Source organism: Canis lupus, chromosome 13 (assembly GCF_011100685.1).
Source record: "Canis lupus familiaris isolate Mischka breed German Shepherd chromosome 13, alternate assembly UU_Cfam_GSD_1.0, whole genome shotgun sequence".
NCBI classification, from domain to species: domain Eukaryota; kingdom Metazoa; phylum Chordata; class Mammalia; order Carnivora; family Canidae; genus Canis; species Canis lupus.
Genome location: NC_049234.1, coordinates 21,775,066 through 21,793,647, shown reverse-complemented (window position 1 = coordinate 21,793,647; position 18,582 = coordinate 21,775,066). Strand labels below are relative to the sequence as shown.

At 50.1% G+C, this 18,582-nt stretch overlaps 1 protein-coding gene across 2 annotated transcripts in view; it reads right to left on the bottom strand.

Annotated features, from left to right (window-relative positions):
- The window catches only part of ZHX2 (zinc fingers and homeoboxes 2), a 161,732-nt gene that overhangs the window by 13,362 nt on the left and 129,788 nt on the right, over positions 1-18,582 (bottom strand). For both annotated transcript variants that reach the window (XM_038555428.1, XM_038555427.1), the window contains exon 3: positions 565-3,315. In XM_038555428.1, coding sequence (XP_038411356.1) covers positions 568-3,084 — 2,517 coding nt within the window. In that variant the 5' untranslated portion in view covers positions 3,085-3,315 and the 3' untranslated portion in view covers positions 565-567. The remainder of the gene's footprint in view (positions 1-564; positions 3,316-18,582) is intronic.

Here is an 18,582-nt window from a genome sequence, read left to right as displayed (position 1 = left end):
TCCCAGACACTCCCTCTGTATCTGTTCTCTCTCTCTCTCTCTCTTTCTCTCTCCCCCTCTCCCTCTCCCTTCAGTAAACCCTGCTCTTACCTCCTGCTGGTTCACATCTGATTGCCATTCTACATGGAGCCCAGGACCCAGGACCCTCTCGGCTGGTCCTGCGGGACCCCTCTGAGCCCTCCGACCTGGCCAGCTGGCATCACTACTTTTCTTCTTTTAAAAACAACAACTTTTGGGCAGCCCAGGTGGCTCAGCGGTTTAGCGCCGCCTTCAGCCCAGGTCGTGGTCCCGGAGACCCGGGATCGAGTCCCACGTCGGGCTCCCTGCATGGAGCCTGCTTCTCCCTCTGCCTGTGTCTCTGCCTCTCTCTCTCTCTGTGTCTCTCATGAATAAATAAATGAAATTAAAAAAAAAAAAGGCTTTAAAAACAACAACTGTTACAAAGAACCCATGGTCTGGGTCAGCATCTCTGTCCCCTACAACCTATACTGCCCCCGACCATAAAAAGAAAGCGAGCCAGCACCCTCCCCCTGTTCCCTGGGTGGAACAGGTGAGGTTCGGTACCTGTTAGGCCTGGCCAGCCTCGGCCGGGATGCTGTCTGAGTCCGAGCCGGCCAGGTCCGCGGTGCCTTCAGCTGCGGCCTGGCTCCAGCTGTCGGACCTGTCCGAGACGGCGTCCTCCTCTCCGACCGTGACCTCCACCCAATCCACAACGCCCGACTCCTCGTTTTCGTCGCTGCCCTGGCCGTCCCGGCTGCTGCCCTCTGACCTGTCCGAGGTGGCTTCTGAAGGCTTTGCCGGCGCACCGTCTTTCCCCTGCTCGTTGCCCACTTTCACCCTGGGTACCAGCTTCTCCAAGTCCTCTTCGCAGAGCTTTCTGGGGTCCTTGTAATGCTGCGGACCCACCTCGCTCCCGTTCTTTGGGCTCTCAGCGGCCACGGCTTTCGCCGCCCGCCTCTGCGCCGCGTCGTAGGCCTGCTCGCCCGCCGTGTGCGGGTGCTGGTCCTGCTCCATCCACTTCAAGGGCCCGGTTTTTAGCAAGCACCTGTTCTCCTTGAACCAACGCACAATCTCAGTTCGGACCAGGCCGGTCTTTGCGGCCAGCTGGTCATACTCCTGGGGCGTAGGCCACTGGGTTCTTGCAAACGTGCTCCTCAGGAGGTGTACCTGTTCCTGACTTTTCGTCATTGCTGGTGAAGGGCTGGCCAGAGAGCTGGCTAACTGGACACCAGAGAGCTGGTCGAGCCGAGACAGAGCACCATTGGGGGCCGCCACATCTTGGCCTTTTTTGCCAGTCCCCATGGAATCCAGGATCGATTGTTCCATGCTGTCCCGGAGCTTCCTTCTCTCCGAGAACCACGATTCAATCTCTCTCCTGCTCAGTTTCGTCTCCCCCCTTAGCCTCTCCAGTTCCACCTGGGTCGGGAAAGAGCTTTTCAGAAAGCTGTCTTCCAGGATTTTAACCTGACCCTGTGTCTTCTCTTTGAATTTCTGCGGGGCAAAGTCCGGGTACGCGTGGTACGTGCGGCCGTGTCGGGAGGCCGCGATGGCCAACTGGTCTTTGGCAAGGGATTCGCTGGTGATGTGGACGATGCCTCTCTGACATCGGTACCGGTGATCGCTGAACCACTTCTTGATCTCGCTCCTGGCCAGGCCGGTCACCTCGATGAGCCTGTAGACCTCGGCGTCGTCAGGGAACTGGCTCTGGAGAAAGCTCGCCTTGAGATGCGCGATCTGCTCCTTTGTCTTCTTGCGGTCGCTGGCCGGGGTCAGCGAGGGGTTGGCCGCCTTGGGTGGGGGCTCCGGCACCTGGGCGACGTGTGGACGCTTGGGCTCGGGGGCAGCTTGGGGAGTCACCAACGGTCTCTTTTGGCCATGGTTGGTCACTCCGGCCACGGCGAGCGTGATGGGGGAGCAAGAGACGGTTGCTGACCCGCTCGTCACCTGAGTCAGCACCAGGCTGGTCTGGCCGAGAATCTGGCACGGGAGAGCTGTCTGGAGGATGGGCTGTGACACCTTTGTGGGGGCCAACTGCGCCGGCAGCACGGTGATCGTCGGGGGTACCGACTGGATCGTGCCATTGAACATCTTTTTCCGGGCCTCCTCCACCTCCTCTGGGGACCAGCTGATGCCGTGCTTTAAGCGCTGTGTGGCAAACCAGATTCTGATGTGCTCTTCTGGGTGTTTGGAAGCAGCTGTGAGCCAGGACAACTCAGCCTGGGTTGGGTAAGGGAATTTGTTGAAGGAGTTGATCATGGTGGCATTCGTGTCCAGGGCGGAGTTGTATTTGGTAGTGTTCAGCGGGACGGGGACCTTGGGGACAAGGTTGATATTTGGTGGGAGCTGGACAGAAGGCATGACGTGCCCTAAGGTGTCCTGGAGGAGCTCCACGCCTCCAAGTCTCGAGAGGATCTCCGCCGCGTCTGTCACCAGGCGGGCAGTCCCTTCCACGTGGTTCTCGGGGGTGGCCTCCTCGGGCTTCTTGGGCACCTTCTTGGCATCGGCTTTTGGTTTCCCTGGCTTCATGATGGGCGTTTTACTCACTGAGATTCCAGGATCACTGTCACCGCTCGCAGGGCCGCTGGTGGTGATGGACACGACGTGGTTGGTGGCTTCGATGGACTGCTCTAAGACAGTCTGATTATTGCGCTTGATCAGCTTCAGCTTGAAGTTGGTCTCCCCGGGATGGAACTTGGAGTTGTGGTCAGACAACGAGTCGTACTTTTTGGTTGTGAAGTTACATTCGGCACACACGTAAAGGGGGTTGAGAATCACGTTGGGGTGCTGCATGTCGACATGCTCCGTGAACTCGTTCAGGTTTTGCGTGGAGTAGGGGCAGTATTTGCATTCGTAACCACCCTGGAGTTTTTTGGATTGGTTTTCCCCTGTAGATTTCACCTCTATCACTTCATTTTCTTTGGAAGAGTTTTCAGGTTCCACTGTCCAACTGTCCTTGGCTGCTTCAGGCTGTGGCGTGCTGATTCCTTTATCTTTGGCCCTGTCTGCTTCCTCGGGCACATCTTGTTCTACTACTTGTGATGTCCGAACCATGCACGGGGTTGTGGATTTTCGCTTGCTCGCCATGCTGCCTGTCTGTGTGCAATAGCTTAATTTGGGGGCTGGGGTGGGCAGGTGGGGAAGGGGCAGTGAAATTTTTGGGACAAGTTAGATTTTAAAAGGCTTTGGGCTTTATTCCCCCTCCAATGGCTTTGGCTTCCCTTGAATGCTGAAGTCTAACGTTTGAGTGTTGAGAATGATCTCAGCACAGAAAATTGTAACTGCTCCAACGGCTACACACAAGAGGCAGCATCATATCTGTGGGACAAGAACAAAGATGGGGTCAGTGTTTTTCCATAAGGCAGAAGAAACTAGCATTTCTTTCTAACCCATCCCAACTGGCACTCCAAACAAAGCAAACACCTAAGTAAGCACAGATGTCAAGACTGGGTGCAGCATAAAAATGAAGGATCATATTCTTCTCTTCCTTTCTTTGGAAAGGGCAATAGGAACTGGCCCGGAGCAAGCAAACGAGGGCGCAAGTCACTCGTTCATGTTTAGAGGCAAACAGAAAAGCTACAAAGGCGCTGCATGGTGGGCGGGGTGGTGGAGGGGATGTCAAAGACGAGATGTCACTGGGCTCTCAAGCTACTTTAATTGACGGTACATCAGAAGCAAGATGCGTACCTGAGGCTGGCAAGCGGTGTTTATATGGGCATTAGGAAATGGATAGTCACTTTTGTTTCTTATCATAAGAGTAAAATCACCAGTAGAGAAAAATCCAGAAAAATGCTTTGAAGTATAAAGAAGAAAAAAAAAATCACCCCAAATATTAGAGTTCCCTCAGTTCACTTGAAAGCTTCCTCATTTCCGTAAATATTGAGCAAAATGATGATTTAAGAAAATGGCTGCATGGTATTATCTTGTAGGGCTATACCACATGTGATGTATTTAGCCATTCAACTTTTGTTGGACATTTAAGTTATTTCCAATTTTTGGCTCTCCTCAGTGATATAATAGTCAACACCCTGAGTCCTTATTTCTGATAACCAACTTTGGATGAATGAATGCTGAGAAATAGAAGCACTGGGTCAAAGAGTATGCACGTTTAGGTTTTCTAGACTCCTATGGCCAACTTTTGCATCAGCCAAATCTTCCCCTGGCAGCGAATGCGAATGCCCAACTTACCACTCTGCCTACATGAAATATGACCATGAAAAAGCTTTCCCGAGTAGATGGGGTTAAACCGTCTTAATGTGCTTTCCTTGATTGCTAATCAGGTTGAACTGTTTTCAGAGATCTACTTGCCATGTGTGTTCTTTCTTTTTGAATTGCTTATTTATGCCATTTTTATGTGTGATGCTCAGCGGTTTTATTATTAATTCACAAGTTTTCTCTAGATTGAGTATCAGTACTTTATTATATTTGTTGCGAAATGTTTCTAGTCTATCATTTACCGTTTACTTTTGTGTACGGTGTTTTTCATGTTTTATATGTAAAAATTTGAAGATTTAGGCAGCAAATTCACCCACCTTTTTTTTTTGTGTGTGTCTCCTTGCATTGTGATTTTATATGTAGGAAGTGATTCCTGGTTATTAGAAACAAACTGCAGGTTACCAGAGAGGAGAGGGTTTGGGGGGCACATGAACTAGCTAATTAATGATTAAGTGGTGCAAATTTTCACTTACAAAAAAGTAAGTCCTGGGGATATAATGTATAGCATAGGGAATATAGTCAATGATACTGTATTTACTTTGTATGGTGACTGGTGGTAACTGGACTTATCATGGGAGCCATTTCATAATGACGAGAAACAGGGAATCACTATGATGTGTGTCTGAAACAGGATATTATACGTCCATTATACTTTAACAGAAATATTAAATAAATAAAAATCACTTGCACACCAAAAAAAAGGTGATTCTCTGCTTTGACGGCTGAGACATATTCTATGTTTTCTTAGAGTGTTTTAGCTTTATATGTTACATTTAACTCATCTAAAATTGAATTGATCTTGGGTTAAGCTATAAGATACAATTCTATCATTTTTCTGGAAAGTTACCAATTATCTCATCGCATGTATTGTGTTATGTTTTCTCACTAATTTGTGAAATCATCTTTGTCATACATTAAATTTTTATATATACTAGGGTGTTTCTGGGTCATCTATTCTGTGCCTCTTATCTAGCTATTGAGACTCAATGTCTCACTTAATTTTTTTTTTGGTAGATTAGAGTATATTTTAATATCTGGGAGTGTGAATTCCTCCTTATTATTCTTCTTCTGTAAACATTTCTGGGTTACTTTGGTCACCTAATCACATAAATCAATTTTGATAAATCAGAGTCACCTGCAAAATAAAACCTGGTTAAAATTCTGATTAGGGGGCACCTGGGTGGCTCAGTGGTTAAGCGTCTGCCTTTGGCTCAGGTCGTGATCCTGGGGTCCTGGGATCGAGTCCCACACTGGGCTCCCTGCAGGGAGCCTGCTTCTCCCTCTGCCTATGTCTCTGCTTCTCTCTCTGTCTCTCATGAATAAATAAATTAAAAAAGAGAACTTTGATTGGAATTGCACTAAACAAATATTAATTTGGGAGTCCAGAAACAATTTGTTTATTAGGAGTAGGAATTGTTAAAGGAAGGCAGACTGGGGAGCTGGCCATGTTGAGTGTCCCAATGCATGGGCTGAGACGGGGGGCCCTTCCATTTTGTGGGTAAAAGTGAAGGGAGATGTGTTTTGAAACAAGTAGAGCTGACATCCAGGGAGAAGGAGAATGGGAGGGATGGCATCTCTGAAGTCTACCGTTTGAGTGTTGAGAATGATCTCAGCACAGAAAATTGTAACTGTGTTGCCCCTCCCACTGGCTTGGGTTTGAGTCCCGTGGAGGAGAGTGGTCAAGGGTGGAAGTGAAGACTTATTTTTATGAGCAACAAGGGAAGACTCTGCCCACACCTGTCTGCTAAGGGGCACAGGTGACAAAGCTGAGCGGGACCCAGGGAGCGGCATTTCCCCTTGTGAACCCAGAATGCAACCATTCTAAGGAGGAGCCCTGGCCTTTCCATGCTGGGCAACGTCCTCAGCTGTGGTTGAGGATCCCTCAGGGCACCAGTGAGGAGAGGACACTGGTACAGCGGAGCAGAGGGGATCGTGCCCTTTTTGCACTGAGTACACCCAAGCCCACATCTTCAGGCTTCACATTCTTGTAGCTCAGACTCTTTATTTCCCCCTCAGCCACACATTGTTTCCGCCAGAGTTTCTTATCTCTGTCAATGGTTCCACTATTGCTCCTTCTGCCCAAACCTCTTTGTCTCACCCCAATGAATCCATCAGCAATCCTATTGAATCTTGTCTTTGAAATAAATCCAGTGCCATCAGACCACTTCACACCACTCCCCCTGCTCCCTGCCCTTTCTCAGCTCCCATCATCTCCTGCCTGGAAGCTTGTGGCACATCCTGTGGGTCTCCTGCTTCCTTCCTTTCCAGGGCAGAGGGATGTTCTAAGATACCAATCCGTTCATGTCGCCTTTCTGCATGAAGGCCTTTCTCCATGCCCTCCTAACCTCATACCCTGGCATGTTGTGGCCCATGCTTCCTGTCCCCCTTGGGTGTCATGCTCCGGATGCTGGTGCAGGTGCACTCTGTCCACCTCAGGACCTCTGCCGGAACCTCCCATCCCAGAGCTCCTCAGTGCGTACACCTCCTTTTAAGTCATCCTGCCACGGAGGGGCCTTTCCTGACTGCCACCCCACTGAAATTAATGCCTCCCACCATCACTTTATTTCCTTCCTTGCTTTGCTTTCTTCATAGCACCTTTCAATATTTAAGATTTGCTTAGGGGCACCTGGATGGCTCAGTCAAGTAAGCGTCTGACTTCGGAGGTCATGATCCCAGGGTCCTGGGATGGAGCCCTGCATGGGGTTTCCTGCTCAGCAGGGAGCTTGCTTCTCCCTCTCGTCTGCCTGCCCCTCCTCCTGCTTATACTCTCTCTTTCTCTGTCAAATAAATAAATAAAATCTTTTTATGTATTAATTTTTAAAGATTTTTCATTTATTTATTCATGAAAGACACAGAGAGAGGCAGAGACATAGGCAGAGGGAGGCTCCTTTCAGGGAGCCTGATGCAGGACTCGATTCCAGGACCCCCGATGGGATCATGACTTGAGCCAAAGGCAGACACTCAACCACTGAGCCACCCAGGCGTCCACTTAAAAAAAAAAAAAGATTTACTTATGCATTTTATGCTTATAGAAGGGAAGAGAGAATATTTACCCTCTTACTCATTTCTTCCTCTAGAACTGTGCTCTCCATATGCCAGCCATTAGCCACATGTGACTCTTTGAATTTAAATTAATTAAAATTAAAAAAATTAAAAAATCAGTTCCTCAGTCACATTGGCCACATTTCAAGTGCTCAATAGCCACATGTGGTTGGTGGCTATTGTATTAAACAGTGCAGGCTGTTTCTATCCTTGAGGGACCTTCTTCGGGACAGTGCTATTCTAGAATAGAAGCCCCATAAAGGCAGAAACTGTTCACTGTGGTTTCCCCAGAGCCTAGAATCATACCTGGCCCATAGCATGCTTTCTGTAAATGTTGGCTGAATAATTAAGTTAACTGCAGGATGGCTACCTCGTGGGAACCGTGGCTGATGCGGGGTGAGGAGGCACAGCAAAACCTCTTGTGGATGCTCAGGACTGTGTATGCACATGTGTGCGCCCCCTGTGTGTGCACGTGTGTGTGTATGTTGGGGCTCATATGAGTAGAGGAGCTTTATTAGGGGAAGGAGGTCCTAAAGAGGGTGCTATTGACACAGAAGGAGGTGGCAAAATTCGCACACACTAGCCAAGAGGCTTGGGCATATAAAACACAATTTTTAAGAGAGGGATCAAAAGGAGACTTTCCTCCTGCAGGACACAGTAATCAGGCAGGAATGGGCTCTCATGAGATAAGAGATTTTTCTAACAGAAACTCCCCATCTGTAGGATGTCTTAAATCTGTTGATAAATGAGGCCCAGAAGTGAACCAAACTGTGGTAAAACACCCTAAAACTTCTCAAGGTTCCAAAAAATTGCATTTCAGAATAAACAGTATCTTCTAAAACTCATTTGGCAACTAGGAGTCCAAACCACAGCAGATCAAAAAGAAGGAAAGATGAAGGAAGAAATAAGAGAAGTGGAGGCAGGGCTCAGAAAATACTGAGCCTTGAAGAATTCATCTCTTGGGGTCCCCGTGATGGAGCTGCAAGAACCATTGCCCTTGGAAGAATAATCCTGGCATGGCAAGGGGGTGAGAACAGCATCTACAGAACAGCAGCATGTGGCATCTGTTTGAAAGTCCGTGAGCCACCAGCGAGATTGGGACCAGCGCTGTGAAGCCTGGTACTCGCGGCATGAAGGCTACAGTACAGCCAGGCATCTTCGGGTTTGGGTGCCTACCACGCAGAATTGGCACAAATAAAAAATGAATGAATGAAGGAATGAATGAATGAAATGCATGTTAAAACTCCAACACAGGGGTGCCTGGGTGGCTCGGATGGTTGAACGTCTGCCTTTGGCTCAGGTCATGATCTCCAGGTTCTGGGATTGAGCACTACATCAGGCTTCTTGCTCTGAGTCTGCCCGCCGCCCCCCCCCCCCCCCCCCCCCCGCCGCTTATGCTCTCTTTCTCGCAAATGAATGAATAAATAGAATTGTAAAAAAAAAAAAAAAAAAAAAAAAACAAAACCCTAAAACCCCCAAACAAAACTCCAACACAGCCCCTTCCATCCATGCTGTGGGGGGTGAATATCCCAACAGACTAGCCCTGTGTTGCTGGTCTCACCCTGGCCAGCTTCCCAGTGGGTCTGAGGCGGGCACCAGCACACTCTGTGTCAACCTGCAGACACCCCACTTATGGGCAGCACCCAGCTCTCTGCTGGCTGCCCCTAGCCACCGTGCCAAGGGCCCAGCAGTGTGGGAGCCTCAGAAGCAATCCCTGCCTTCAGGGGGTGGCCTGAGTAGGTTAGGACCAAGCACATTTGTGATGAAGATCCTGGTGCTCAGGAGAGGAGAGGTAAGAAATCTCCTTCACCTGTGACTACTCTGCACAGCATGTCCTCCTTCCCAGCCGTCCCAGCCCTCACAGCCCAACTGTCACAGAGCGTGACAAGCCTGTGGTGCGTGGAGAGGGAGCCCAGCACCAAACACAGACTCTCGCCTCCCCTGCGTGTTTTTTGACATGGTCTCGGTTTTCCTTTTGTCCACTGCGGGATTCATCAAGCACCACAAAGAAAAACCCAACGGTGAATGAGAAATGACAAAACCTTGGGACAAATAACATATAATGAAATTGGCCAGCCTCTAAGATAATGACAAAAGTCATTTGTGGATGTCTGCAGAGCTTTTGCCTCACCACCTGGAGCTTCTTCCATCATCATCCTCTGTGTTGTGGGACGATCAGACCCTGTGTACTGGCTTTGGGTGTGGGCCCAGCCCCGAGGATGTGGGGTAGACAGACTTGAAGAAACCTGTGCTCTTGTTCTTGAGACACTCACAGCTGGAATATTCATCCTAAATATTCATCCTAAGACCCTCACATCCTGAATATTCATCAGCCAGGGCTGCCGTATGCAACAGAGTACCCCTGACCAGGAGGCTTCAACAATAGGGATATTTCGCTCACGGTTGTGGGGGCTGGAAGTTCAAGGCTGAGGTGTCTGCAGGGCCGGTTTCTCCCGAAGCCTCTCTCCTTCAGCTTGTGGAAGGCCACCTTCCCGCTGTGTCCTCATTACGCCCTTCCTTCTGTGTATGCCTACCTCCTGGTCACCTCAGAAGGACCCACACCAGATAGGGCTCACCCCAAGAGCCTCTTCACCTCTTTAAAGACTATCTGCAAATCCAGTCACATTCTCAGGGGGGTAGGATTGTAACACATGAATTTGGTAGTTGGGGGGCGGTGGGGAGACTCAATTCAGCCCCTCACAGCCAGGCAGGGCAGTGCCAACGAACACCCTCAGTGGTACAAAAGTGATCTATTCATGTAGTCAACGAATAGTGAGCCCTACGAGTGCAGATGCCATTGTGGGAGCCCAGGAGACAGGAGCGAGCAGACAGGCATCCGTCCTCTGGCAGAGCTCACGTTCACAGGCATAAACAGGTGGAAGCCTGGCAGCTGATAAGTGCTATGGAGAAAAGTCAAGCCACGAAGAGGATGGGGTGCAGAGTGAGGGACCCATGATTTGAAGCAGGGAGCTCAGGGACTCCCTCCGCGAGAAGGTGTCCGTGGAGCATTTGGTGGCTGCATAGACAAGAAGGAGAGTTTATGAAACACAGAGCAGGCTTCTCCATTCCCTAGGGCAGGTTGGAAGGAAGGCAAAAGGCTTCACAGTGGAGGTAATCTTAGAACTAAAACAACCATGAAAAAAAAAAATAAAATAAAACAACCATGACTTTGATTAATTGAAATTTTCCTCACTATGTGGATGAGTCGTCACAACAACTCTGCAAAGCAGTTGTTATGAGCCTCAATTTATGGAAGAATGAACCCAGGCCAGGGAGGCCAAGTGCCTTGCCCAGGGTCACATGGCGCGTTCACGGGCAGAACTGGGATTTGAGCACAGTCAGTCCAAATTGAACCCATGCTCTTGGTACACGATGCAGCCTCTGCTGGGTGAGCAGAGCTCTGAGGGTGACAGGCGGAGACAGGCGGAGGAGGACTCCAATCAGAGGAACCTACTCCCAGGCAGAGGAGACAGCAGGAGGAAGGACATTTCTGAGGAATGACAGGACTGAGGTCAAAGGGCAGGGCGTGCTGGTGGAGGCAGGGAAGAGGCTAGCAGGTTGGCTTGGGCCTCAACTGTGGATAGCCTTGTATATGTGCTGCCGAAGCGAGCACATGGATAGCCTTGAATGCCGTGGTAAGGAGCTGCAATTTCATTCTGCTGGCAACGGAGTCACGGGAGCAGCAGGGTCATGGGGATAAGCTTGTGGGGCGGTGGGGCAGGGATGGCAGAAGGAGAAGGCATGGGGTGCCGGGGTGGCTCAGTGGCTGAGCCTCTGCCTTTGGCTCAGGTCATGATCCCGGGGTCCTGGGATCCAGGCTTCCATAGGGAGCCTGCTTCTCCCTCTGCTTGCGTCTCTGCCTCTCTCTGTGTGTCTCTAATGAATAAATAAATAAAATCTTAAAAAAAAAGAGAAGGCACATCAATGAAGGTAAGAACCCCCAAACCAAGCAGATGAATAATAATCCAAATTAACCCCAAATTAAACAATGAGGGCACAGGCTGCCAGAGACACTCCTCTCTCTATCCTGATGTTTGTTCTCTAAGCACATGCTGAGGCCTCTTCGCTTTTCATCTGGAACTTTCTTCCATTCAATCTGGACTTCCTTCCTCATGGCTGGATGATTCGGGTCTGATTGTGGTAAACCAATTCTCCCTTAATCATTTTCCCAATAACAATGACAGCTAATTGGGATATATCAGAAAGGGAGACAGAATATGAAAGACTCTAACTCTAGGAAACGAACTAGGGGTGGTGGAAGGGGAGGTGGGCGGGGGGTGGGGGTGACTGGGTGACGGGCACTGAGGTGGGCACTTGATGGGATGAGCACTGGGTGTTATTCTATATGTTGGCAAATTGAACACCAATAAAAAATAAATTTATAAAAATTAAAAAAAAAACAATGACAGCTAACATTCCCTGAAATCTTAGTACATGTCAGGTGCTAAGTGTTTCACTTTTGAAAGACCCTCTGTGGACACTGAGGCTCAGAGAGGTTAAGGAGCTTGGCTGAGGTCACGCAGCCTGGAGCAGCAGAGCTGGGATACAAGCTTTATGGGGATCTTGTTAAAATATAGATTCTGATTCAGTAGGTCTGGGGTGGTAGCATTTCCTGACTTCTCCCTACCAGTGGCCTGTGACCCTCAGGGGAAGTAAGAATGGGTCAAACCATCAGACCAGCCCCCAGGATCTCTTTGCAAGGTGGCCGACACACAGCCTGGCTATCAGGTGAGAGATGCCCAGGCTCTTGACTTCTCTAGGAAGGCACATGGGGGAGGTGAAGGGTCAGAATGCAGAGACCCCTGTGGCCAGGGGTGTCCAGCCCAAGGGGGTTCAGAGGTTGCAGCAAGCTGAGGAGCCTGGGCCCCTTGGGCCTCCAGGGCAGGCTTCGCACCTACCCTGGGGAGCACATGGGCCGCTCCCAAGGAATCGAAACTTCTCTGGGCTATGGTGGGGATGCCACTTCTCATTTTAGGGCTTTTCACTGGGGTTGTCAGAGGAAATAACAGGGCTGTCTCTGGGCTTTCAAAGGAAGCGTCTTGTCAAGACATCAAAGCCAAAGAAGATGCTTTTAGCTTTGCCGGGTCTTCTGACAGAGCTGTTAACAGATCCCGCCTCAGTTCATAAGGGTAGGCCTTGTGCGTGCGTGCGTGTGTGCGTGTGTGTGAGAGAGAGAGAGAGAGAGAGATTGTTCCTTTATGGTCTAAAGTCACAACATCCACCCACCCCTCCACTGCCCCAGAAGGAATTCTGGAGGGTCGGTGCGTTGTGGCGGTGGTGGCTGGCAGGTGGGGCAGAGAAAGGAGTCGGATGCAGGGGTCCTGGGCTTCGCTCTGCACGCCCGGCTGCCCAGCCGCTCCGCATCTGTCTCCATCCTTGCTCCATTTTTCCCATCTGTTGAGTGGGAATTGCTTTTGAAAGGTCACTGGTTACCCTAAGTTAGCTCCCGAGTTTCACCGCTTTCTCCTGAGCCTACTGAAATCTGAACTTGAATTTTGGGGGTGGGCCTACATTGTGGCTCCCAAACCATCAGAGATCACCTGGGGTGCTGCAGACTTATTAAACCCAAACCACCAGAAGCAGGCATAGGAATCTTTGCTTCGAACAAGCAGCCACGGGGGCGGATGAGCCACCAGCTTATCAGCACCTGGCCTCTCCTAGTTCAGAAGCCGCTGGGTGGAGGCCTGCTCCGTGCCATGAAGACGGGAGAGGTATCTCACTGCACCCCGGGCTGGGCGGGAGTGGAACGGCGTGCTCCCGAGGGCAATGGCAATTTAGAGGACGGTGCAGAGGTGAGGGAAGAACTGTCCAAAACGGTGATGCCGGAAGAGAACGGAACACAGACCGCTGGATGCTCCGTAACAGTGTGAGACAGCTGTAGACACGACAGGTGCACAGCAGCAGAGCCCGTGGCTGCGGGAAGCAAAGCTTTTTTTTTTTTTTTTTTTTAAGATATATTTATTTTATTTTAGAGAGAGAGAGGATGCACAAGAAAGAGTGAGTGGGGTTGAGGGGCAGGGGAGAGCGAGACAGAATCTCAAGCAGACTCCCCTGCTGAGCATGGAGCCTGGTGTGGGGCTCGAACTCACAACCCTGAGATCATGACCTGAGCCAAAATCAAGAGTCAGATGCTCAGCCCACTGAGTCATGCAGGCGCCCCGGTGGGCAGGTGAACTTTAAGATGCTATTTTTTGGGTTTTTATGGCTCAGTTGCTCAGCTGGATAATTTTTTTATTTTTTAAAGAAAAGACGGAGTTTGCTAATTTGGTTAAGCGCGGGCAGGATGGTGTAACAAGCTGCCATTTTCATGCGTAATCTCTATTCCCCCCATGACACCAGCATGTGGCCGTGATCCCCAGTTCACAGAGGAGCACACAGGGCTGGAGAGATAAAGCGCTTGCTGGAAAGGGTGTCGCCCAGACAGTCCTGGCCTGGCACCCACTGCTTGGGCCCTGGAACTCACAGCTGTTCATTGTGAACAATCCCATTTCCTGACACTGCGTCTATAAATTAGATTTCTCACAAATTCTGAGTGGCTTTCTCCCTCTGGGAGTGTTCAAAGGAGTAAGATTTTAATTGAATTGTAATGTCTTTTTCCACTTGTTACTCTGAGATGCTCTCTTATTAGGTAGGAAAAAAGCTGGCGTGGCCTCCTCTGGCCAAACCAGTTTCAGGGGACAGAATGAAGTTTGTGGCGGCCCTGCGTGGCCCCCCACATTTGCATCACCATGCATTTAGGCAACACAGGGCTCTGTGAGGGGGCCGGGGTCCTGCTAGCAGAGGGGTAGGAGAGGGGACCCGAGGCAGGGCAGTTAAGGGCAGGGCGGGGGGTGGTGTAAAGAGAACCAGCTATGCCTGAGAAGACGGACCCATTCTGAGCCCAGGGCCCAGAATTTACTCATTTACTCAGAAACATCAAATTCTATAGCTCGTTTGCTAGGGAAGGACTTGGCCTCCTGTGTCTTTCTCTGCCTCAGTTCTTGCCACTGGTGCTGCCTGCATCGTGGAAAGCGACAGAGGCTGGAAGCCAGCTCTCCCCTGTTTTTTTTTTTTTTTTAATTTTTTAAAAAACATTTTATTTATTTATTCATGAGAGACACACACACACACAGAGAGAGAGGCAGAGACACAGGCAGAGGGAAGCAGGCTCCATGCAGGGAGCCCGACGTGGGACTCGATCCCTGGTCTCCAGGATCACACCCTGGGCTGAAGGCGGCGTTAAACCTTGAGCCACCTGGGCTGCCCTCTCCCCTGGTTTGAATCCTGGTTCTGCCACTTACTAACGGGGGTGTCCCTCCTCCGGCCACAGCCAGGATGCCCCACCTCACAGGCCCCAAGCCCACATGCAGCCTGGAGTAATCCCAGTGCAGCACACTCATTGGCCAGGCCAGCCTCAGTTTCCAGGTCCATAAAATGGGGGGATTCTCGGTCTGCAGGATGGGGTTGAATGAAAACCTTCAACGCTGGCCTGTTCTGGCTCCGCCAATAGGTGACTTTATTAGTGAGCGGGTATCAGTGGCAAAGCAGGGCTAAGCTGTGCCGTTTGTTCTGCTGTCTCCCCTCCCCCAGGCCACCCTCTGACACTTAACCTTATTGCCACATCCCCTTCTCGGCTGCCACCCCCCTGGGGACGGCGCTGTGCACTCACACTAGCTCAGCTCATCCGAGTCGTGCCGCTCCGAGATCTTCTTACTCATGTTTTGTTCATGCCCATAGGAATTTCTATGGCAACTGTGCCAATATTTTTAATTTTCCTAACTTTGCCTGTCTATTTCAGAAGATTCGGTCTTCTATGTTGTTGAGAAGATAAAGGTCACAAGACAAAGGTCACCTTCTTCCCCCTTTCCACACTCATCCCTTTTCCCTCCACATCAGCAGAGGTAGCAGGGCTCCCCACAACAAGGCTGACCCCTCCACCTGGCTGCAAGCTGCCCTGCTGTGCCTCCAGCCCAACGCTCGTCGATGCTCTCAACTCCCCTTCTTTCCCCGGGTCCCCTTCCCTCTGGGTTAGGGACACCCCAGGTTCCTATTTCCCTAAAAAGGTAAACAAATCAAAACAGAAGTGAAAAGCGACACCCAATTTCCCAGAGCTGCTCAATTCTGTGCTGGTTCACACATTTTTAAAGAAAAGATTTTATTTGTTTATTTGAGAGAGAGAGAGAGAGAGAAAGAGAGAGAGAGCATGAGTGTGCACAAGTGTGAGAAGGGAGAGGGAGGGAATCTCAAGCAGGATCTGTGCTGAGCATGAGCCCAACGCAGGATGAGGAGACCGATGTGGGGTGTGGAGCCCAACACAGGGCTCAATCTCATGACCCCGAGATCATGACCTGAGCCAAAATCAAAAGCTGGACGCTTGACCGAGTGAGCCACCCAGGAGCCCCTACCCTTACTGTACGGACTCTTGCTCTCTCTGGCAGAGGTGAAGAGCTCAGGCCCCGGATGAAGGAGACTTGCTTTCTACATCTGCTCCTGCCACTTGTCCCTGCGTGGGCCTAGACAGGTTACATCAATTTACTGAAGCCTCAGCCTTTCTGTGAGTGAGATGGGCATGAAAATGGTACCCACAACAAAGCGTTGCCAACAGGACCCGGCCAGCTCTCTGGGTACCACGTTTGTCTCCGGGTCCCCAACATGATGAGGTCTGAGCTTGCAACACAGGGTACCTGTTGTTGAGATTCTGCAACCATCACACGTCTCAAAGGATGTTTGAGACCACTCTGCTCAGCTCTTCCGGAACTGCCCTGGTCACCCTTGCTCTGTGGATGCTTTTCTCTCAAACTGCCAAATCTGTCCCCATCACCGACTCTGTGGGGCAAACCGCCTTCTTCCAATTCCTCCGTCCCAAAGCTCTACCTTCAACCTTGCAGAGAGCGAGCTACCAAGCAGGCTTCCTAGCCCCTGCAGAGCCCCCGGCCTCCCGCTCTGATGGCTGGCTGACAGTGAGGATGGACTGTGTGGACGGGGGCTGGAGGGGCCATTCTCTGCTGAACCTTGATTTTTTTAAAAAAAAAAACAGGGCCAAGATGATTCATAAAAAACAAGGAAAATAATACATTAATTAAAAAACCAGACGAGGGGCGCCTGGGTGTCTCCATCAGTTAAAGTGTCCGACTTATGATTTCGGCTCAGGTCATGATCTCAGGGTCATGAGATCTAGCCCCGTGTAGGGCTCTGCGCCCAGCGAGGAATCTGCTTCCTTCTCTCTGCCTCCCCCCCTGCTCTCTCTCTCTCTCTCTCTCTCTAAAATAAAGAAATAAATCTTAAAAAACACCAAAACCCCTAGATGATCCATACCTGGTCAGCTGGAGAACAGACTCCATTCAGTTACCCCCACCAGAAAGTGTATCTGAAGGGGAAATTCTGCAGAGGCTGGGCTGGATGGCCTTCCCGTCTCTTCCCAGTGTGTATTCTGTGCATCTATGACCATCGCTGGGAGTCTCTATGGAAATCCTAAATTTAATGCTTCTAGAACCAAGCTGATCCCTTGCTTCTCAAACGTGATCTTTCTGTAATGCACCTTATTCCAAATATAAGTCCCACAATCTTCTCAGTCCTTCAGACTGGAAACCTGGATTCCCCTTCTCCCACCCTCCCTTCCCACCCCATAGTTTATGGAGCACCACATCTTCCTGGCTCTGCTTTCACCATGCCTTCGTAACCCGCATTCCTCTGTGCTAGGTCAAGTTCTCCTAATGCCCTCCCTCTGCAGCTGCAATAACTCCCCACATCTTGGCCTGGTCTCTGGGCTTCACCTGTTTGTGGCCGGTACTGCCTGTCTAGTAGGCTTTCCCCCTCCTCTGGCAATGGCAGTTCAGTTCTTAAAAGGCCCCTACCCTCTCTTGGTCTACGTGGGATCCTGGCAGTGACTCGGTTCTGACCACTCAGAGCATCACATTCTCCAGCAATAATAAATGATTAAAGAATGGGGTCATGGGGCACCTGGGTGGCTCAGTGGTTGAGTGTCTGCCTTTGACTCAGGATGTGATTATGATCCGGGGGTCCTGGGATCGAGTCCTGCATTTGGGATCAAGTCCTGCATTGGGCTCCCCATGGGGAGTCTGCTTCTCCCTCTGCCTATGTCTCTGCCTCTCTCTGTGCCTCTCATGAATAAATAAATAAAATATTTAAAAAAAGAATTAGCTCATGAGCCAAGCAGAGCACTCAGAACCAGTGCAAGTTACTCCGGGGTTTCTTTTGGAACCACCGGGGTGTGGGGGGGGGGCGGGTTGGGAGTGAGGTGGGGGGGGATGTGCTCCTTTCTGGTGGAATTACCGAACCAACTGGATGTAAGTGCACGATTGCTAGTGGCCTTCTTGCCACATGAGGGGCAACATGCCTGAGAGCTGAGCAGAACCCTGAGCTGAGAGATGCAGACAGTAAGTTCTGAAAACATCCCGCTGAATGCCGCTATGCCTGAATCCAGCATACTGATGTCAGTTTGATGGGGTTTTTCTGTCACCTGTAATTGAAAACATCTCGACAGACACCGTTTCAGGCCGACCTCCTCACTGCACCATACCTTTCTAAAACAGTAATTCTCAGCCTTTTCCTGCCATGACAGACATGCTAGGTGACATGCCCATTTGCAACATTCTCTCATTCTTGTTGTGATGGCTATTATTCCACACCATTCCCTCTCACTTAAGAAAGAATCTCCAGATGTGAGCAGGAGTGACATTCTTATAGGGTTAGCCCTGCATCCTTGCTAATCAGGAAGAGTAAGTCATTCACAAACTTTAATATCTTATTTCTAGAAACACATTTCTTGCTGCTACATACCTCACAACGCATGCCATGATCGAACATCGTGTTTCTACACACGAATCTGACCATGTCATCCTTGTCTTGAAAACGTCCCTAGGAGCAGTGGCAGCTGGTGGTGAGAGGTGCTTTTCACCACCCAGTTCTGTCTGGATGCCCCATTCCCATCCTCAGCCTTCCTGTATTTTATTTTTATCTTTATTTTTTTAAAGATTTTATTGATTTATTTATTCATGAAAGACATACACACACACACACACACAGAGGCAGAGACACAGGCAGAGGGAGAAGCAGGCTCCATGCAGGGAGCCCGATGTGGGACTCGATCCCAGGCCTCCAGGATCACGCCCTGGGCTAAAGGCAGGTGCTAAACTGCTGAGCCACCCAGGGATCCCCTTCCTGGTATTTTAAAAAGGGAAACATAGTAAAGGACTTATTTTTTAGAAATAGAAACATGGGCCTTGGAAAAAAGAGTACAACTTCTACATTTGTTTGTTCACTTGTTCATTCATTCATTCACTCATGTGGCTAAACCCCAGGCACTGATTTAGGTACTCAGGAAATGAG